This window comes from Lineus longissimus, chromosome 4 (genome assembly GCF_910592395.1).
Source record: "Lineus longissimus chromosome 4, tnLinLong1.2, whole genome shotgun sequence".
In the NCBI taxonomy this organism is placed as follows: Eukaryota; Metazoa; Nemertea; class Pilidiophora; order Heteronemertea; family Lineidae; genus Lineus; species Lineus longissimus.
Genome location: NC_088311.1, coordinates 3,255,503 through 3,276,953, shown reverse-complemented (window position 1 = coordinate 3,276,953; position 21,451 = coordinate 3,255,503). Strand labels below are relative to the sequence as shown.

Here is a 21,451-nt window from a genome sequence, read left to right as displayed (position 1 = left end):
GCAGAAGGTAGCCTGTACCCTTGCAGCAGACCAAAATTGGACTCTAGGGCATATATGGGTGTAACGTTGAGTATCGTCAGCCCGCCAACATCGACCAATACTTGGAAGTACAGCTCAGCAGATCGAGGCTATATAATAGGCTACCGCTATCCGCCAACAGCGCTAAATCGCAAGTTTGGTAGTTTTGTTTCAAAATCTACAAGATTCCACCTTTTTTGTGAGTGCCAATATTGTGCTTTTACTACTTTAGTAAAGATTAATTAATGCAGCAGAGGTTGGTTTGCAACTCCAATTATTGGGGGAAGACTGCCCTGCATGCAGTCAAGAATTCATTGATGTACATCTCCAGCTTGGTTGAGTCTGACCGACCCCCCCCCCCCCCCGGTTCTTTAGAAGTTAAAACTTCAAAACAGGCCAGAGAATGGGGACCAATTCAAACAGCCAACCAACCTCTCGCTGGAAAGTGCCGAAGACAGCTGGAGACATCTGCGGCTTGCACCGAGTGTGTCAAAATGAACAGTAAAATGAAACGACAATAACCAAATGAAATCCGGGTACCCATGAAATCCTCCGCCGTTGCCGCCATCTGGCATGTCTGGCAGTCTGGAGCGTCATGAGCGTTGAAACTCCTCACTGAATTCGCATTTTCCGACTTTTTCTACAGAAATATCATTACATCTAAATATTCCAGCTGATATTTATTGTTTATGCATTATTTTGATAGCGAACTTTCTGCGGTGAGACCTTCGTCAATGAAGCTCTGCCCATCTGAATTGGAACCCTCGGCAATGTCTGTTATGTCCATGGTTTTCTGCAAGCACACCCGGATCAGTTGACCAGACAAGCGGAACTATCGCGATTTGGAACGACCTCCATAATCGGCCAGTCGTGCACCCACATTCGTTTAATTGCACCTGGTATTTGAAGCTAGTAAGCAAGAATACTGGTATTTTAAGATTGGAATATACGACGGATAACTTCATTTAATAGTTGTAACCTGACTTTTTAATACACTACTTGTCACTTGTGCAAGAACATCAAATAATATGTAAAGTCAAGAACTTAGTGAGCCCCCCTTTAGGTCGGGGGAGCTCCCCCGAACCCCCCTACGAGCATATGTTAAGTGCAAGCTCTAACAACTACAGCTGTTACAATGGGGGGACACCCCCCAAACCCCCCTCCGTCGACATAGGTTTTTACCAGTGCGTTGGGGGGAAGCTCCCCCCTAACCCCCCCCCCCGGTGGACAGTCAACTAGCCCTTCTGTGTCATACTGCTGGAGGGGGGGGGGGGTGCGATGGGACCATCCATATAGTTCCTTCCGACACATTTTTGTTTTGGTAATGTAATACATTGTGATTGACCTTATTCACGGGAATCGGGCGTTTCCAGTGATATACGACACAAATGGGTTGTCCTCATGCATTCACTTTCGAAACGCATTTTAAAATAGATGTTACGTCCTGTTAATGGGGCACGTCATCATCGCGTACATTTGGGAAAAACTCCCTAACGAGACCGGAGCAGACGGCTGAAAGTAGTGTAATTATTGGCCGCTAGGGTACAGAATGTACGTCGCTCACCCGAATTTTTCACGCAACTTTTGCTAAATAGAGCTAGTTCTAGTTTGTGATTCATTTTGATACTTCAGATTTGGGCAGAAGACCAATATAACTTAGTCGTCAGTGTGGTTTTAAGCTGGAAAAACGTATTTGTTTTTCTTAAAGTGCCTTTTTTGGACGGGTGTGTGCGATTGTTTTGTTTTTATGTCACGTGACCTCGATCATGTCGACACAAAATTGAAATTAACCACACTTTTCTGTCATTATTTAGGACGGATATTTGTCTAATAAAAATATTAATATAATTGGCCAATTTCTTAGGCATATGATGTAGCGAATTCCCATGAAGATTTAAATTAATTTAAATTAATTTCAACCAATGGGATAGCAACCACCACCGGAAGATCGCGGAGAAATCGGTAAACTCAACGGAGTTAATTCAGAAATTTACCAAAAAAAATTGTTTGTTGGATATACAATATTTACTCTCTTTATTTCACTTCATTTACATTGTATACTCCCGCACACACGTGTATCTTAAGAGCCCCTCCTAAAGGGGGTCTTAACAAGCATGGCGACTGCAGCAAACAGCTTGGCGTCCAATGGTCACCTTTTTTTTGAGGGAACAGAGAAGCTGTTGGAGGTCTGGTTTACAAATTGCGATGATGAAGGAGCAGATTTGCGGGCAATTGAAAGGTGTGTGTAGATTTCTGGCTGCAATCTTGTCAAAGGTCAAATTGGAACGAGTTTACAATCCCCGATCACACCCCAAAAAAAGGTCATCGGTTGACTAAAAAAGCACCACTGTTCAATGGATTTATAGTTGAATGCGATCAAACTACGTCATTTCCGATCGGGGATTGTAAGTTTTAACCGTCAAATTTAACCCTTCAGTTTCACTGCGGCAGCCATTTTTCGGCCAGCGTCGCCGTTTGCTGACGACAGTCGATACCAATTATAAACAGTGGAGCTAACTTCTAACTGAACGGTCAAAACTATTTGCTATTCGAAAATGTCGCCATCTATACTATCAGGATAAGTGTGTTTAGAGAGGGTGCGACCAGGTGCTGGAAAAATTGTATTTTAGATGGGACCATGTACATGATGTGCTATGCATGTCACCCGCAGCGACAGGGGTAGCTGCAACTCAAAAATCGTGTGTGTACTTTCTTCATTTGTAAGGCGCAATTTGCCAATTAAAATTCAAGTCATCTCAGATTTTCTGTGTTCAATCAGTTATGATGTTTCATGTTCTAGGCCTTTCTGGGATCAACTCCTTGCAAATGTCCAGTGTGTCATCCTGGCTAAAAAGTCCCTTGGTGGAATGGATGCATACATCCTCAGGTAAGTCAATTTCATTATATACATGTATTATACATGTGCATGTGTATTAATCTTCGTAAATCCTCAATTGGGTTTTTTCTCTTTGAAATTTAAGTACTCACTACATGTAAATTGGCAATTTTTGATTTTCCTTGGAATAAAAAAGATTGATGGAAAAAAGCTTCTGTTTTTGTAGCTGACTCTCAGCTTGTACAACTACAACATCAAGAATATCATCTTGTCTCGTTGTTTCAGTGAAAGCAGCATGTTTGTTTCAAAGAACCGTTTCATCCTGAAGACGTGCGGCAGCACTACGTTATTGAAGTCCATCAAACCACTGCTGTTGGAAGCCACCGAGAAATGTGGCTTTGAAGTCATGGTAAGATCCTTAAAACCCTTGAGGGCATCATCCCATGCATGCCATTGGAAGGACTTCATTATGTTATCACTCAGTTACCAGGAATACACACTACACACACATAGACCTGCAGTTCTTGTTTGTCCGGATTTAATCCAGGGCTAGAAATTTGGGGGACCTATTTTAAGGTCATCTGTAAAAAATGTGACCTAATCAAAGAGAAATCTGAGGGCATGAGGCTACTTTAGGTGGTCACCAGGCCTTCATGCCTTGGTTAAAATCTATCCCTGCGAATCAGCTGACTTGTTAAAGCAACCAGCTGCCTCAAAATGTGGAATCGTGAGACGTTTACTTATACATGTATTTCAAAATACATTTTCCTCATGCACATAGTCTTATTTTGACCGAATCGGCAACAGTTTTTAAATCGGCTGTTACAACACACTCAGTTGTAGTTTCACGTAATATATTGTCATGTATTGCTATTGCTTTGTCTTCCAGGACCTGTTTTATTCGCGAAAGAATTTCATGAAACCAGAGCTTCAGCACAACATCCATCAGACCTTTGACGATGAGGTGAGTCACTAGGGAATAAGTGATTACCAATTACAATCCTTCAATTAATACAGTGGGAATTTACATTTCACCTTCATGTACTTGAGATGTAATCACCGCCCTCATCTGTTACCTGACTAATTTTCATATACATACCATCTGTGACGTGTTGTGAATGAAATAAAGACTGGTTATTATTGCTATGTTATGCAAAATAATTGATAATAGAGACCATCTGCCGATTCTCAAGGACTTGTTAGACAAATTTCAAGAGGTGTTTACTTATTGAATATACACTTGTCAATGCGAACACTGCTGTCAAAAAGAATAGCCAATCAATAATGAGCAAATTTGCCTCGTTATAACTTTTAAAGGTTTTTGTTCAGGGTGCTCTGATGCAATGGCTGCGGTCTCTTTTGAACCCAGCCTTGTCTGCTATAACTTGTATTGATAGTATCAAGTATGGATTAATCTATACTTGATAGTATCTTTATCACTTTATGCCTCGAATTTCAGGTTTGTCATTTGGACGAATCGTTTGAAAGTAAGTTCATTGTGCATGTTGTGTGTACATCAAGATGTTGAGGCCTCATGTACATGAATGTGTGTTCATCAGGATGTTGAGGCCCACATACATGAACATTTATGTATGATTTTAAACTTTGCACTTTGAATTCTATAATAGTTACTTTATTTGCACAGCCATCATCGAACTCACTTGCTTGGTTCACTTTGTTTAAAGAGGACTGTAGTTTGTAATTACAAGTTGTCCATGATGCAGTTATTCACAATGCTGTAGTGGAATTATCATGTATAATCTTGATTAGCTTGTAATTTGAAGTTATCCTTGGCCATTTGTTCCGTCCTGTCATTTCTCCTGCTATTCCAGATGGCGCTGCATATGCCCTTGGTCGATTGAATGGAGAGTGTTGGTATTTTTACACGATTGATACACTCGGAGTGATGGAGCCAGACCAGACTTTAGAGATATCCTTTTGTAAACATTCAAAGGTGTACAGCTTTCTTCCATGCTTTTTCGATAACTGTTTCTTGAGCTTCCACAAAAAGACCAAGTCAATAATCTCCATCGTGTTTCATTTCATCAAACAGTGATGTGAAGGTGGAATATGTTACTTCCTCTGGTAAAAGAAGGCCCTTGTCACATACAGAGAAAAGGGATGAAAATGGGAAGAGTGACGAAAAAAATTCCACAGAGAAAAGGGATGAAAATGGGAAGAGTGACGAAAAAAATTCCTCGGGGTTGTTTTTTTCTTGAGGTAGATGAATATAAGTCATATGAACTTCCAAAGTTATTTTTATGGTTATCTTCCAAGGTAATCAGGTAAGGCTGTGTGGCAGAATGAAAGAGCACATGACTTGCAAACATAGCCATGGTCTGACATGTAGCGAGCTTGCTCTGTTCGGTTGATTTCCTTGACTTTCCTCACCTACTGATGACTGATTTAGACCCTGCCGTGATGGAGGTCTTCTCTATGAAGTGCTGCAAGACGGGGGAGGAGTGTACTGAGGTAGGTCCATTTCTTCCAACTTGCAGTCTTCGTGGGCATTTGTTACGTGTCACTACAGATGGTAACAAACTCTAGATATTGGTCTTGTGCATCCAGAAATGTAGCTGATTAGTAAATGAAGCCACTGACATTAGATGTATTTTTTGGTCCTGACATGGTTTATTTTGGCGAATTGAGGTCATTCACGAAAGCAAAATACTCGTAAAAACTTTGTGGTTTACAGAATCACAGTGTGGAAGAGGAGCTACGGACTTAAAATGTCTCATTATTCATTTCAGAAATCGGGCATATCTAAACTTGTACCAGGATCAGTAATTGATGCGTATCTGTTTGACCCGTATGGATATTCTTGCAATGGCCTCCTGGAGGATGTAAGTTTTGATCTGTTCCTATACTTATTGTGCTTCTGCTAAGGGTTTTTAAAGATAAGAGGAAAGTTGGGATGTTGACAAAGGTCGAAGAGCAGCGTCAGAATTTACCTGAAGATCTTCTCAATGACAAAGCATACAGCTTAACTGTGCGCATTCACTGACCTATTTTAAATTCAGTCTCGATACCAGTTGTTAATGAACTTTTTCTTGCTTTTTAAATTTTAGGACCACTACTTTACTATCCATGTCACTCCCCAGCCGAACTGCTCCTATGTGAGTTTCGAGACGAACGTGCCCCAGGACGACTTCAAGGTGATGATCGAGCATGTGCTCGACTGCTTTAGGCCCGGGAAATTCTTGGTTACGCTGTTTGCAAACAAGGTAAGCCTTGTACTGTAAGCTGGTCCGTTACTCTCAGTGCTCTCTTCTTAGTGTGAAATTATGAAGTATAAAGAAAGTACAAAGTAACCTATCCTTGGACAAGGTTTTCTCTAAACTTTCGAGCTATCTCTACCAAAAGCCTAAACCACGAAAGATTGAGGACTCCAGCCAACGCAGATGGAAAAAAATGGGGGGTCAAGTTAAAGTGTGAGGAATCAATACATTCTAATGATTAATTTGAAAAACTTTTGCACATTTAGCCAGAGCCTGTCAAGAATTATTTGTCAATAGCATTTGTGAGGATGCAGAGGAAAACCTCTCAAAAGTTGTTAAATTATCAGCAATTTTTAAATCTTCTAATTCAGGCCTCGAGAGCAAGTGATTCTCTGAATGCGTTCAAGGTTGACAACCCCGTCCCAGGCTACTGTAATCAAGACTGGCAACACAGCAAATTCCGCAACTACGATTTATTGTATGCTCACTTCATGAAACCAAGGTTCAGAACCCCATCGGACACTGAACCAGCTTTGGTTCAATGGAAGAAGCCTCATAAAATTGTTGATTGAATTATGAAATTATGAGTTATGAAATCTTATCTCCAAGATTACAGCTTTGGGAATATAAACTGTTTCACTATTTGCTATTTTCCAGTTATTCTGTTAAATCTGTCGCAATCTTTATACTTTTGGACATGGATGTTATCAAGGAATGCTTTTCTTGTAGTGGTAGCTTCTAATTGATCTGTATTCTAACAAAATCTGAAAATCTGTGAAGTTGGTTTACGGTAGTTGATATGACTTCACTGGAAATATAAGGAGAAGTTAATATATTTAACATTTTTAACGATTTTTGCATCAGAAGCCTTATCGGCATAAAATTGACAAAGAATTTTTTTTCATGTACCGGTATGCTATAAAACACGAAAGGTTTGATAGACTGTGATTACTGTGATTTTGATTCAAATGTTTCCATTTTGATTCGAATGGTTCCATTCAAAAGTGGCTGATATTCAGCGTTTTAGACTGTCACCTCTGTGAAAAGGTTGCTTTCTATCTGTGATAAATATAGGTGAGGAACTTAAGATATATACTTCAGAAAGGTAAATAAATTAGATATTTTTGGAAATGCCTGACTGTACTTGGTGCACTGCTTCTTCACCTCAGTCAAGCAAGGATCCTCAAGCAGTGTGTTGTTGCTGTTTTAGCCAGTTGTAGCCAAATAAGGCATCAACCCCCTGAAGACACTGGTGTAGGACCTATTGACTGAGAAATTTGAAGTCTCATCATTGCAATCATCATGGACATGTGCAGATGTGCGCTCTTTTGCCAAAACCTATTTTTCAGAAATGACGCAGGTTATAGCAAGAGAGCAGTCAGGATTCAGGACGAATCGGCGAGTGTCCAGGGAAAATAACTTGTTTTGATGACAACTGGCCATTTGGGGATACTTGTCTGACTTCATACTGCCTCTGTGTGAATTTCAGTGTAGTATGGCTCTTTGCTGATCATGATATGAAGTTGTTATCTTGCTGGCAGTGAGAGCTCCAAAATAGGAAGTTATGTAATAAATACACAACTAAATTCTCGGAATAAGTTGGAGATGACCACCCGAGACTTCATTCTAGCAGGTTGGCAACTCTGATATTGAATAAACCTATGCTTTGTGTTTGACCTCCTGGGTTTTCATTCCAGCAGGTTGGCAACTCTGATATCGAATATTTCCACATCTTGGTTGTGATTTCTCTGGTTTTTCTCGGCTTCAGGTGTTATGCAGTTATACTGGGATGGTGAAGGCACAATGTCTTTTGCACGCTCTGTAACGGTTTGTGTATCTTGCACTATAGATGTTGACAGTTGATTGCAGGGTAATTTTTTCGGATTTGACCACGAATACAATTCCCACTGGACCGGTGCTCATTGTGCATTGGTGATTTTCCACAAAAATATCCATGCCAAAAAAGCTGCTTACTATTGCAGTATGACCTGCTGTCAACCGCCACGTTCATGACTAGAATATTTAGTTGCAATAAACATAACATAAAAAAAATAAGTTTTGTTCTCCTCTCCCTTGCCTTGTTCATGGTCCCCATGGCCTAATGGTCAAGGTATTCACATTATGATTGCTGGGTAGTTATTGGTAGCTCGGAACCAGTCAGTTGATTTGCTGCCATGCCAACTGCCTTTCTACCAACAAGGAGAAGGAGAGCTGTTACAAGTTCATTCCAACTACTGTTTATCAATAAGGCAGGTCATCGGAGTTGCTGATGGACACTGGCAATGTCGAAAGAATGAGGTAGTGGCGAACTGACTCTGCAAGGGGGCACAGTCTCCTGTGTACCGGTACAATTACCTTTACCGTGGTATACCACGGGGACAATGTCACAACTGGTGATTATGGCCTAGCTGTCGCAATGTCGAAGGTGAAATTTAATCTTGACCCCCTGGAATGCACATACTAAACAAGTAGCCCTCTCTGTTCACCATGCTGCAAACAGGTTGCTAGGGACAATATCACAACTTGTGGTTGGCACATGCTCAAGCTGGTGTTGAGTAGGTTGTGACATCGTCCCTTGGAGGGAAGTGAAAGTCAGCTGAGCTAATAATAACCAACACAGTGAAACGGACATGACAAACCAATCACGTGTCACAACCTCGAATTCACGTCATTTACTAGGTCTGTTCGCTGGCTCTGTTGGCCCTTTATGTGTTCGAAGTCGACTGCAGTTGTTGACTGCTGTTGATGAAGATGACAATGCAATGTTGCGTTCGATGGGAACTCGAGTGTACACGCCTCACTGCCCCATCTGCAAAGACTTGTCAAGTGTCCGTACCCCAATGCCATCCTGATGAAATCGGGTCAATGTTCACCTCTCCTGCCCTGCACACAAACCCCGGAGACATTCGCACTCATTTGGTGAAGTACAGGCATACATCACTTTTAAGTCGGCACCTAGATTAGACTATCAATCTCGGTTCTAGTTCTATGATTTGTAAGAATGAAAACCGCACTCAGATCTCTTAGAATCGAGGTTGCAGTGCGCACCTCGAAGGAGGCACTGCTCTCTCGTTGTCGGCTTGATCAAATGCGAGTCATTCTCCAAAGCAGCGATAACATTCAAGCATAGTGCAGGACTACTATCACTACTATCCACTGCGCTGGAGAATTAATGCGAGTTTGGATATCATTTTTGAAATTCCTAGACTCAAATGTAAGCGACGCTCTGATTGGGCGACTTACTTCTGCACTGGCTACTTGGGGTTTGTGCGCAGTGCCGGAGAAGCGAACATTAACCCCTGACTTCCTCAGGATGCCCCAATGGCTGCATGCCGGCATGGGTATTGAAATTGAAAAAGAAGGCAAGATATTTCTGTAAAAAGCCTTTATAGAAATCAATAACATGTATTACGTCTCGGTTCACGTTAACGACACAAGCCTAACTAACGCTGGAAAATATAGCTACCACCAGCTGTTCTTTACAAGTAGTACCACACGATAAGCCTTAGAAGCGCACTATTTAAGAAATCCTCTAGCACATATATAGCCTCACGTTTTTCCCTCGATGAATTCCTTCAGTTGCACAATGCTCTGAGCTTGGAGAAAAACTGGCATGTCGACCATTTTTCCTTGAAATGTGAATGCACCCTGAAACAGCACAAGAACAAATTATTCACTTGGTCGGAGACTCGGGAAGTAATCATCCTGCAGGGATCAGCTCAAAGTTCCAGGCACAAAGCACACATCCTTCAAAGCACAAGGAAGGCAATCACAATCACTTGTCCATGTCCTCTGGTGACTGGATGACTTCTCTTTTCCCGGTGCTAATTCCCAACGGTACTGCCATCTATGAAGAGTAGGCCTATATCAAAATAACCTAGAATTCTGTGTTTTGCACAAATGTGAATTTTCTCTGTACAAGGCATGGCAAATGGATCAGTAGTAAAATCAAAATAAATACCTTTCCAGATTGTTGATGTTCCTGAAAGGCTGCCATCAGTTTGGTGGCCCACTGGACCCGTTCTTTGCTTGGCGAGAAGCATTCTTGAACCACTGAAACCTGAGATGGATGAATCACTTGCTTCCCAGTGTAGCCCATCTTGGCCGCCTCCACGCACTGTTTCCTTAATCCCATAAGATCTGAAAAAAAACATAGAACTATTTGTTGTAAAAGTTGCAAACCATAGAGACATCATCTGCATCTCCTGCATCAATTTGGAATTAGCGCGAGTGACCTATGACCTCGCAAAGCCTAGCCAATGACTGATGAGCAGAGACAAACAAGATGTATAAACTTGACAGCCTGCAGGGATATGTCTTTGGCCATCCAGAGCCAGAATCTAGGATCAAACACTTGGGGACAAGGAATAGGATCAGATTTTACAAACTTCTTGACTTCCTCATCTCATCTTCACCATCTGAGCATCCAGAAGAAGGATGACATTCTCACCTTTGAATTCTGTGAAGACCACATCTATTGTCTGGAGACCGTATGCTTTGGCGATGATCACCATCATCTGGCGGGCTACCAATGATTCAGACACTTCGAGGGTTCTCTCAACACCTGAAGTGTAGGAAGACTAGAGTGTAAAGAAATCTGCTGTAGTACAGGGTCGTATTTAGCAGGGGGAAGGGGCTTCAGTAGTAAGGCACACAGGAATTGTGACCACAGAGACAGGGGTTTTAGTCAGCACAAAGGCACGCACACCAGGACTAAATTTCCTATTATTTTCAGCTCAGCGTGGTGAGAATCAAAATGTTACCTACCTACTTCAGCTGAGAAGTCGTCATAACCAAAAATAACCCCCTCAAGTTGGAAGGGAGCATTCTCACTCAATTCTAGACCCTTTTTACAGATGTCTTTCATGTTCACTAAACCAAGAGGACTCTCAATCGTGAGGGTTAGAGACACCTTCTTCGAGAGCTGGTGCTGCCCAAGTCTCTTTTTAAGCTGATCTGAAAGCTAAAAGAGAAGCCTATTAATCTACTTCTCCTTCAAATTGATAAACAGATATGCAAACACCATATTGGAAAATGCACATGACAATCTAAATGTTGTTCAAAGTTGCCTGTATCACTCCAGAGTGAAGACATTGTCACAACTCTACCTCCAATAGCTATGAATTATGATACTAAACAAAAATATAGATTGAGACACAACTACCAACAGTCCAACTGTGACAATACTTCCCTGCGAACAATCACAGACCACAAAATGACCACCAACAGTCAAGGACTGTAGTAACAACATCACCTGATTTAGCCTGTGACATCACAAACATTTGTAACATTGACTGTGACGCTACAATCTTGTACCTCAAACAGTCGTAGATTGTCACATACCCCCTCCTAAAGTACTACATGTAGTCAACTCATAGATAGTCACATTACCTCCAACAGTCATAGATTGTCGCATAACTTCAGACAGTCATAGATTCAGACACTACTTGTATCCGGTACCTCAAACTTAGAGACAATAGCATAAATTGTGAAACTTACCCACATCACATCTTCTTCCTTCTGGACCTTTGGAAGGTTTATCATGTTAGGTAACCTCTTTGCGTGAAGGACGGTATCAAGGTCTGCCTCTGCCAACCCACTTCCAATAGAATTCACACGAACAGAGAATTCAGACCGCCCAAAATCAAACTCATCCAATGCCTTGGCTGCAAGAGATCTGGCCTCTTCCTAGAATATTGAATGATGGGGCATGTAAGGATATCAACATAAGGTGTCCGAAAAGGGGCCAAGACAACATTAAAGTGTTTGGGACACTGGAGGCAATTGTCCAGAGTGACACCATTGGTCACTTGGCCTACATGCTGTAACAAACTGTAGGGAAGTTCCCTAATGGTTCACCATGAAGAGGCAGAGTATTTAGAAAACAACTGCTGCAGGGATGATGGTTCAAAGGCCTCTTAATTTCAAACAAGGATGTAGTTTGCTACTTGCTAGTTTGCTTTAATTACTTCCTTGAGACTATCATGTACCTTTCTATTCAGTGCTACAGCATCCTCGCAGTCCATCACAATACAGTCAACGTCCATGGCTGCAGCCTTTCTAATCATCTTGTCCTGACAAGCAGGAACGTACATAAATGAACGACGAGGGTTTGAGTGTCTGTGCCTGATAACTCTGCTCGTGTTTCTGGAAGCGGCCATCCATTTTGAAGCCTGCAGGAGAGGCCGCAAAAGAATGCTACCAATCATTATTCATTCTGAAAGCAATTGACACAAATTTCATGCATAAGGTAACACTAGTAGGCCTTGGAGCGACTCCCAGGGAAAAGACAATTTAGCAATGCCAAAATGCAAAGCTCGTATTTTACATGTTTAGGCATTGCTAGCATTTTAAGTGCAGAATACAGGCATGACACTCACAACTAGTCTCTCTGTCCCTCAGTCTTACAGTATGATACGAGTACACTCATGACTCAACATGACACTGGCTGTCGACGCTTTGTCATGATAAGTGTTAGTACGTTATTCTTAAGTGGATGATAGTGGGCCCGCCTTTTTATGGTACTGTCCGTCTACTGTACTACTATACTACTACTATAGAAGTAGCAGTAGGCCTACTAGACAGTGGTAGTATTTTCGGACACAAAAAAACTACATAGGCCCTAGGCCTACTAAGTGATCAAATTCATAATAAATAGTAACATTTATATGTATTGTAGTTTACAAATAAAAGGACAATTGCAATTGACCGTAGGCCTATGCGAAAATAAATTTCGGCCATCTTTCACAGGCAGCGTAAGTTTACCATGATGTTTTAAATGAAATCATCACCAAAAGCATTCAAAATATCATGAACATTGAAAGGCATGGACGACTTTAAGTTAATTGCTTGAACGAGCTTTTACTTTTATCATGCCATGTATGCGATGGTAAGCAAACATTGCCTGTGAAAAGGGTCGTTTCAAAATGGCCGAAATTTATTTTCGCAGGGTGTCTATTAAATAGCGTTGTCCATCAACAGGTTCTTGTTTTCTTTATTTGAGTTACTTTCGAGAAGGGGATGTTTACTGCCCAAAATGACACCACCATATGAGTTATTTTTTGTGCGTCATATGCAATTTGAATTGAAGCAGACGTCGCGGTTTAACATAAGTTGTGTACCGGTGCTACAGAATATGCTGCATGGCACAAGGGCCTTAACAATAACATCATGATCACAGTAGAAAAGAATCATATTGAATTTGGCTAAATCACAGGGCTGGGCCAGGCCTCTGAATCTGATGATGGGGGGGGGGGCGAGGGGGTTGATCCAGCAGCGGCCGGCAGCGGACAGCAGTGGCAGTGTCATCACTGGTGAAATCGTTTGTGAGGGGCTGAGTTTCGTCCAAAAATAGATCTGTTTACACACTACGGCAATGGCGTATTGCAGGTACACGTCAACGGGTCATTGATTGTCGGACGTCAGTTCCCCAAGAAAACCAAAGGAATCGAAGGATTCATTGAACTCATCAACACATCATTAGTTTTCAGGTGAAGTGCAACTGTATTCCTAGGTAAATCACTTTGGTATATAGAGAGTAAGATTACAATTAACTCACGTTAGAGTTTGAGTCCCGGGGAGGTAGCGTTGTCAGTACGTTGGTTTAGGGGCGCAATAACCTAGCTTATAGCGAGCAATTAGTACACTAAGATTTCAGTGATTAACATAATAGTTGCAAGTATTTGGCATTTTAGACTCATATTTCGTGCTATAATAACTACGTTGTAAACATAATGCTCAAAATTGATTCATGAAAAAGTTGTTAGGGCAATATCAAGCAAGCAGTAATGGAAAAAAGTGTAATTCCATTAACTGAATATTGTTTTTAGACACTATAACATTTTAGGCCTACTTTTCCGTAAACCACGAGAACAATGTATGTGAAAAAAACCACATATAAGTGAGGCGCCGAGTATACAGTAATTGTAAGGTAAAGAAAAGCTCGGTCTCTAAAGTCTGGAGGTCCGGAGTCCGTAACCGTGACGGTCACGAGAGTGGCTTGTCCTTACGGATAGATCGAGAGGGCGGTTTGGGGTTCCGCCGACGGTGCTCGCATGCATTGGTCGTATCCCCGAAATCTTTACAACGACAACAAAGCTCGTGGCATCCATGACCGTATAGGAATTGACGGTTAAGTTACAAAAAATCTCGTGGCATATCGGATGCGCATCCGATGACGGTAAAGAAATTGACGGTAAAGGATCTCGTGGCATATCGGATGCGCATCCGAAGACGGTAAGGGAATTGACGGTGAAGGATCTCGTGGCATATCGGATCCGAAGACGGTAAGGGAATTGACGGTAAAGGATCTCGTGGCATATCGGATGCGCATCCGATGACGGTAAAGAAATTGACGGTAAAGGATCTCGTGGCATATCGGATGCGCATCCGAAGACGGTAAGGGAATTGACGGTGAAGGATCTCGTGGCATATCGGATCCGAAGACGGTAAGGGAATTGACGGTGAAGGATCTCGTGGCATATCGGATGCGCATCCGATGACGGTAAAGAAATTGACGGTAAAGGATCTCGTGGCATATCGGATGCGCATCCGAAGACGGTAAGGGAATTGACGGTGAAGGATCTCGTGGCATATCGGATCCGAAGACGGTAAGGGAATTGACGGTGAAGGATCTCGTGGCATATCGGATGCGCATCCGATGACGGTTTTATATACATATATATATATTATATAAATTTTAGTTTTACACTATTATGTAAGTGCAAGCTCTAGTGGCATATCGGATGCCACGAGAGCTTGCAGTCCTGGCTCCTCCATCGTGCTGACAACATGATGAGAGAGATGAGACAGTCACAGCCAGGCAAAATAAGTCTTGGCTGCTCTGCCAAGTTGTCAACATGGTGAGAGAGATGAGGAAGTCACAGCCAGGCCGAATCAGTCCTGGCTGCTCCACCGTGTTGACAACATGATGAGAGAGATGAGGAAGTCACAACCAGGCCAAATCAGTCCTGGCTGCTCCACCGTGTTGACAACATGATGCGAGTGATGAGACAGTCACAGCCAGGCCGCATCAATCTTCGCCGCACTGCCTAGTTGTTAATAAGGCGAGGGAGATGAGACAGTCAGAGCCAGGCCGGATCAGTTCTGGCTGCTCCACCGTGTTGACAATAATTATGGTGAGAGAGATGAGACAGTCACAGCCAGGCCAAATCAGTCTTGGCTGCTCTGCCAAGTTGTCAACATGGTGAGAGAGATGAGGCAGTCACAGCCAGGCCGAATCAGTCCTGGCTGCTCCACCGTGTTTACAACATGATGAGAGAGATGAGGAAGTCACAGCCAGGCCGAATCAATCCTGGCTGCTCCAGCGTGCTGACAACATGATGAGAGAGGTGAGGAAGTCACAGCCAGGCCGAATCAATCCTGGCTGCTCCACCGTACTGACAACATGATGCGAGTGATGAGACAGTCACAGCCAGGCCACATCATTCTTCGCCGCACTGTCTAGTTGTTAATATGGCGAGAGAGAAGAGACAGTCACAGCCAGGCCGAATCAGTTCTGGCTGCTCCACCGTGTTGACAATAATTATGGTGAGAGAGATGAGACAGTCACAGCCAGGCCAAATCAGTCTTGGCTGCTCTGCTAAGTTGTCAACATGGTGAGAGAGATGAGGAAGTCACAGCCAGGCCGAATCAGTCCTGGCTGCTCCACCGTGTTGACAACATGATGAGAGAGATGAGGAAGTCACAACCAGGCCGAATCAATCCTGGCTGATTCGGCCTGCATTGCGTTATCCGTCTTTCTATTGTGCACGGTTTGGGGATAACAGGGCATTGTTTCTGTCCTTGACGCGCCCTTATAAGGCAATTTCAGGAGATACCATTAGTCGTATTCTTCAGAGAGATGAGACAGTCACAGCCAGGCCAAATCAGTCTTGGCTGCTCTGCTAAGTTGTCAACATGGTGAGAGAGATGAGGCAGTCACAGCCAGGCCGAATCAGTCCTGGCTGCTCCACCGTGTTTACAACATGATGAGAGAGATGAGGAAGTCACAGCCAGGCCGAATCAATCCTGGCTGCTCCAGCGTGCTGACAACATGATGAGAGAGGTGAGGAAGTCACAGCCAGGCCGAATCAATCCTGGCTGCTCCACCGTACTGACAACATGATGCGAGTGATGAGACAGTCACAGCCAGGCCACATCATTCTTCGCCGCACTGTCTAGTTGTTAATATGGCGAGAGAGAAGAGACAGTCACAGCCAGGCCGAATCAGTTCTGGCTGCTCCACCGTGTTGACAATAATTATGGTGAGAGAGATGAGACAGTCACAGCCAGGCCAAATCAGTCTTGGCTGCTCTGCTAAGTTGTCAACATGGTGAGAGAGATGAGGAAGTCACAGCCAGGCCGAATCAGTCCTGGCTGCTCCACCGTGTTGACAACATGATGAGAGAGATGAGGAAGTCACAACCAGGCCGAATCAATCCTGGCTGATTCGGCCTGCATTGCGTTATCCGTCTTTCTATTGTGCACGGTTTGGGGATAACAGGGCATTGTTTCTGTCCTTGACGCGCCCTTATAAGGCAATTTCAGGAGATACCATTAGTCGTATTCTTCAGGAGGCCATCGAATTGGCAGGGCTTGGCCATTTGGGTTTTTCGGCCAAATCCTTCCGGCCCACTGGGGCCACTCTTGCGGTGCAGACAGGGGTTGCACCCGAGACAGCAATGCAGATTGGACGTTGGAAAACTAAGGAGGTTTTCATGAATCATTATGTTTATCCCCAGGCGCCAGACTCATTTACAGCTCAAGTTTTGGGTTGTCAGTAATCATGGTAAACTTAGTGAAGACAGCACATGTGTAGAGTTGTATGGACATTTTTCATAGTGGTTGTAATTAGGTTTGTGTTATGTTCTTGACAGTTGCCTCTATATGAAGCGTTTTATTAGTTAAAAAATTTTAGTGTGAGTAAATAACGTAGATTTTGAAGAAATCGCAGTTATACGATCTATTTTTTGGTTAGCAATGCGGAAGGATTCCGCATTGCGTTATCCGTCTTTCTATTGTGCACGGTTTGATGTTTGTTGATTTATCTTTGTAGTTTCGTGGACCCTCTGTACTTATCTGGTGTTAAATAGTGTTCTGATTGTGAAAGTGCTGATAGGAAGAATAAAGCGTTTTATTAGTTAAAAAATTTTAGTGTGAGTAAATAACGTAGATTTTGAAGAAATGAGAGTGATGAGACAGTCACAGCCAGGCCGCATCAATCTTCGCCGCACTGCCTAGTTGTTAATATGGCGAGAGAGATGAGACAATCACAGCCAGGCCAAATCAGTCTCGGCTGCTCTGCCAAGTTGTCTACATGGTGAGAGAGATGAGAGACAGTCACAGCCAGGCCAAATCAGTCTTGGCTGCTCTGCCAAGTTGTCTATATGGTGAGAGAGATGAGACAGTTACAGCCAGGCGGCATCAGTCTTCGCCGCACTGCCTAGTTGTTAATATGGTGAGAGAGATGAGACAGTCACAGCCAGGCCAAATTAGTCTTGGCTGCTCTGCCAAGTTGTCAACATGGTGAGAGAGATGAGGAAGTCACAGCCAGGCCGAATCAGTCCTGGCTGCTCCACCGTGTTGACAACATGATGAGAGAGATGAGATAGTCACAGCCACAGTACTTCGATCGTTTCTCCTCCGCACGTGCTAGGACGTGTCTGTCGGAGCTGACAGCTATCTCGATGATTAGGACCTCCTTTTCCTTCTCATAGAAGACGAGCATGTCGGGGTGCCGGTGTTTTATAGCCGGGCCCGTGGGGACTAGCGAGTCCCAGAGCAATCTCAGCTTCTTTCCAGAGTACGAGTGGTCATTGGAACCGGCTTCTCAAGACCACATACCGATGGTATCCATCAATATGTGTCTCCTTGACTGATGTAAACAGTACCGGTACCATTATATAGAGGATGTAGGGGCATGCAATGGGAGGATAGGTCATGCCCCAGACATCAACAATCGGTGATCCTCAATATTGGTCACCATGGCATGCATGCATATCTTAGAATAAATTAACTATGTTGCATATACATGGCTGTATAGCAAAATAGTCAAGATTTGCAAAGATATGCACATGTCACTGTGCTACGAGTATTTGGTCAGCAGGCGTTCGTCTATTACGCGATCACGACCACTTCAAAACGTGTAGCAGATAAACGAAAGTTTGATACCTAACTAATTTCTGAAAGATCAATATTTTGGTTTTGCTAATGTGCCTTCACTAATATGTTCTTTCGTTTTCATCTCAAGAAATATCAACCTGAAAGTGATCTTGATTTTTTCGATAGATACCTATTACACCAATTAATATTCTTATGTAAGAGTTTTTTAAATATATTTGTCATAACAATTTTACAATACCCAAAATATGGGTCATACCAGCAGACCACAGGCCTAGTCTACATATAGGCCCCTACTATAAATCAGATACTTGGTCTTGGTCAATTGGACAGATTACCACTCGGAAGAGATTGTCCCCATGTTTATTAGAAATGTCTTTAGGACCGACTGACTGATGAGACTGCCCATATGATTATTGGAGATGTCTCTTGGACAAATTTCTCTTCGAGTAATTTCTAATTGAGGAGCCAGCACAATTAAATACTCCATTGGCATGTGTGATGTTATCATCAGTATCTTTGTCACAATTCTGTATCCACTTTCATCTCGGTTGTGTTGGCATTTGTTTCAGGTATCGCACATTCCCAGAAACCCAATGTTCTGTTGATTGTTGTGGATGATTTGAGACCAGCTATTGGCTGCTAGTGCTACGGCTAAAAATCAAACGAGGACTGACAACGAATTTGAGGGCTTCTTTCCAAAATTACACTGTAGACAAATTGATCAAGTAAAGTATTTTTATGTAGATATTGACGTCATTTTGGTGGCACGTTTAAGATGACTGTGGTCCCAAGTAGTACTCAAGTTGTACTTAAAGAGTTGTCAGGTAGATATTGTGTACTGCCAGTCTCGTGAGATCAGATAACCAGCTGGCAGAGGTTGGTTGTACCATTGATGGATACCATCGGTATGTGGTCTTGAGAAGCCGGTTCCAATGACCACTCGTACTCTGGAAAGAAGCTGAGATTGCTCTGGGACTCGCTAGTCCCCACGGGCCCGGCTATAAAACACCGGCACCCCGACATGCTCGTCTTCTATGAGAAGGAAAAGGAGGTCCTAATCATCGATATAGCTGTCAGCTCCGACAGACACGTCCTAGCACGTGCGGAGGAGAAACGATCGAAGTACTGTGGCTGTGACAATCTCATCTCTATCATCTCTCCCATCATGTTGTCAGAGACAAGACCACAATTGATTTTTTAAGCCTTTTAGCAGTTAAATTGTCAATGTTTGACCGCGACGCATCAAAGAATGCGTGGTGTTGTGAATCTGAAATTTAGATTATGTTATTCCGGACAGTCGGGCAAGTAAATGGTGAAAAATAAACTGGTGATTGACCACGGAAATTTTTTGATAATCGACAAATTAGACAGACTTTGATATTTCCACTCTGGCAGAAAAAACTCAAAACACGCCCCCAATTACCCAATTAGCAAAATTCGAAATTAATTTTTTCATCAAATAATTTCTTTATATCTGTAGACTTGCCACAACAAATATTTTTTCAATACCTCTCCAAATATGTACTTGAGAGTTAAAAACATGCACTCGTCTAATTGATAGGCCTCGACCCTCCAACCGGCTATGAATATTCATTAGTGGTCTTGTCTCGTCAATACGGTGGAGCAGCCAGGACTAATTCGGCCTGGCTGTGGCCGTTTCATCTCTCTCATCATGCTGTCAACACAGTGGGGCAGCCAGGACTGATTCGGCCTGGCTGTGACTTCCTCATCTCTCTCACCATGTTGACAACTTGACAGAGCAGCAAAAGACTGATCTGGCCTGGCTGCGACTGTCTCATCTGTCTCACCATGATTATTGTCAACACGGTGGAGCAGCCAGAACTGATTCGGCCTGGCTCTGACTGTCTCATCTCTCTCGCCTTATTAACAACTAGGCAGTGAGGCGAAGATTGATGCGGCCTGGCTGTGACTGTCTCATCACTCGCATCATGTTGTCAACACGGTGGAGCAGCCAGGACTGATTCGGCCTGGTTGTGACTTCCTCATCTCTCTCATCATGTTGTCAACACGGTGGAGCAGCCAGGACTGATTCGGCCTGGCTGTGACTTCCTCATCTCTCTCGCCTTATTAACAACTAGGCAGTGCGGCGAAGATTGATGCGGCCTGGCTGTGACTGTCTCATCACTCGCATCATGTTGTCAACACGGTGGAGCAGCCAGGACTGATTCGGCCTGGTTGTGACTTCCTCATCTCTCTCATCATGTTGTCAACACGGTGGAGCAGCCAGGACTGATTCAGCCTGGCTGTGACTTCCTCATTCTCTCACCATGTTGACAACTTGGCAGAGCAGCCAAGACTTTTTTTACCTGGCTGTGACTGTCTCATCTCTCTCATCATGTTGTCAGCACGATGGAGGAGCCAGGACTGTCAAACAGTTGCTCACTAGAGCTTGCACTTACATAATAGTGTAAAACTAAAATTTATATAGTATGTATATAAAACCGTCATCGGATGCGCATCCGATATGCCACGAGATCCTTCACCGTCAATTCCCTTACCGTCTTCGGATCCGATATGCCACGAGATCCTTCACCGTCAATTCCCTTACCGTCTTCGGATGCGCATCCGATATGCCACGAGATCCTTCACCGTCAATTCCCTTACCGTCTTCGGATGCGCATCCGATATGCCACGAGATCCTTCACCGTCAATTCCTACCGTCATTGGATGCCACGAGATTTTTTGTAACTTAACCGTCAATTCCTATACCGTCATGGATGCCACGAGCTTTGTTATCGTTGTAAAGGTTTCGGGGATACGACTAATGCATGCGAGCACCGTCGGCGGAACCCCAAACCGCCCTCTCGATCTATCCGTAAGGACAAGCCACTCTCGTGACCGTCACGGTTACGGACTCCGGACCTCCAGACTTTGGAGACCGAGCTTTTCTTTACCTTACAATTACTGTTTACTCGGCGCCTCACTTATATGTGTTGTTTTTTTCACATACATTGTTCTCGTGGTTTACGGAAAAGTAGGCCTAAAATGTTATAGTGTCTAAAAACAATATTCAGTTAATGGAATTACACTTTTTTCCATTACTGCTTGCTTGATATTGCCCTAACAACTTTTTCATGAATCAATTTTGAGCATTATGTTTACAACGTAGTTATTATAGCACGAAATATGAGTCTAAAATGCCAAATACTTGCAACTATTATGTTAATCACTGAAATCTTAGTGTATTAATTGCTCGCTATAAGCTAGGTTATTGCGCCCCTAAACCAACGTACTG

General features: G+C 43.1%; 2 protein-coding genes across 3 annotated transcripts; one reads left to right on the top strand and one right to left on the bottom strand.

The window, feature by feature from the left end:
* Window positions 1-585: 585 nt before the first annotated feature.
* LOC135486343 (S-adenosylmethionine decarboxylase proenzyme-like) lies at window positions 586-8,127 on the top strand. 2 transcript variants are annotated; one of them, XM_064769059.1, is made up of 11 exons: window positions 586-1,045; window positions 2,128-2,257; window positions 2,819-2,905; window positions 3,140-3,263; window positions 3,744-3,818; window positions 4,314-4,341; window positions 4,687-4,784; window positions 5,246-5,326; window positions 5,605-5,697; window positions 5,923-6,078; window positions 6,444-8,127. In XM_064769059.1, exons 2-11 carry the CDS (start codon window positions 2,133-2,135, stop codon window positions 6,642-6,644), a joined length of 1,068 nt encoding a protein of 355 aa, XP_064625129.1. In that variant the 5' UTR covers window positions 586-1,045; window positions 2,128-2,132; the 3' UTR covers window positions 6,645-8,127. The 2 variants fall into 2 exon arrangements, with proteins under 2 accessions (XP_064625129.1, XP_064625130.1); XM_064769060.1 differs by lacking the exon at window positions 2,128-2,257 and having other exon boundaries at window positions 586-930.
* A 1,317-nt stretch (window positions 8,128-9,444) lies between these two features.
* Window positions 9,445-13,858, bottom strand: LOC135486441 (citramalyl-CoA lyase, mitochondrial-like). Its single transcript, XM_064769225.1, has 7 exons — window positions 13,631-13,858; window positions 12,063-12,289; window positions 11,572-11,760; window positions 10,840-11,035; window positions 10,523-10,636; window positions 10,034-10,212; window positions 9,445-9,720 (listed from the first exon to the last, which is right to left on the bottom strand). Exons 2-7 carry the CDS (start codon window positions 12,279-12,281, stop codon window positions 9,622-9,624), a joined length of 996 nt encoding a protein of 331 aa, XP_064625295.1. The 5' UTR covers window positions 12,282-12,289; window positions 13,631-13,858; the 3' UTR covers window positions 9,445-9,621.
* Between the last annotated feature and the right edge of the window lie 7,593 nt (window positions 13,859-21,451).

Excerpts from the sequence above, each read along its gene's own strand:
- LOC135486343 (XM_064769059.1), top strand. The coding sequence starts at position 2,133 with ATGGCGACTGCAGCAAACAGCTTGGCGTCCAATGGTCACCTTTTTTTT. Across the intron at positions 2,258-2,818 it reads GATTTGCGGGCAATTGAAAG|GCCTTTCTGGGATCAACTCC; the intron begins GTGTGTGTAGAT and ends TTCATGTTCTAG. Across the intron at positions 5,327-5,604 it reads CGGGGGAGGAGTGTACTGAG|AAATCGGGCATATCTAAACT; the intron begins GTAGGTCCATTT and ends TATTCATTTCAG.
- LOC135486441 (XM_064769225.1), bottom strand. The coding sequence starts at position 12,281 with ATGATTGGTAGCATTCTTTTGCGGCCTCTCCTGCAGGCTTCAAAATGG. Across the intron at positions 11,761-12,062 it reads CTGTAGCACTGAATAGAAAG|GAAGAGGCCAGATCTCTTGC; the intron begins GTACATGATAGT and ends TCAATATTCTAG. Across the intron at positions 9,721-10,033 it reads AACATCAACAATCTGGAAAG|GGTGCATTCACATTTCAAGG; the intron begins GTATTTATTTTG and ends GTGCTGTTTCAG.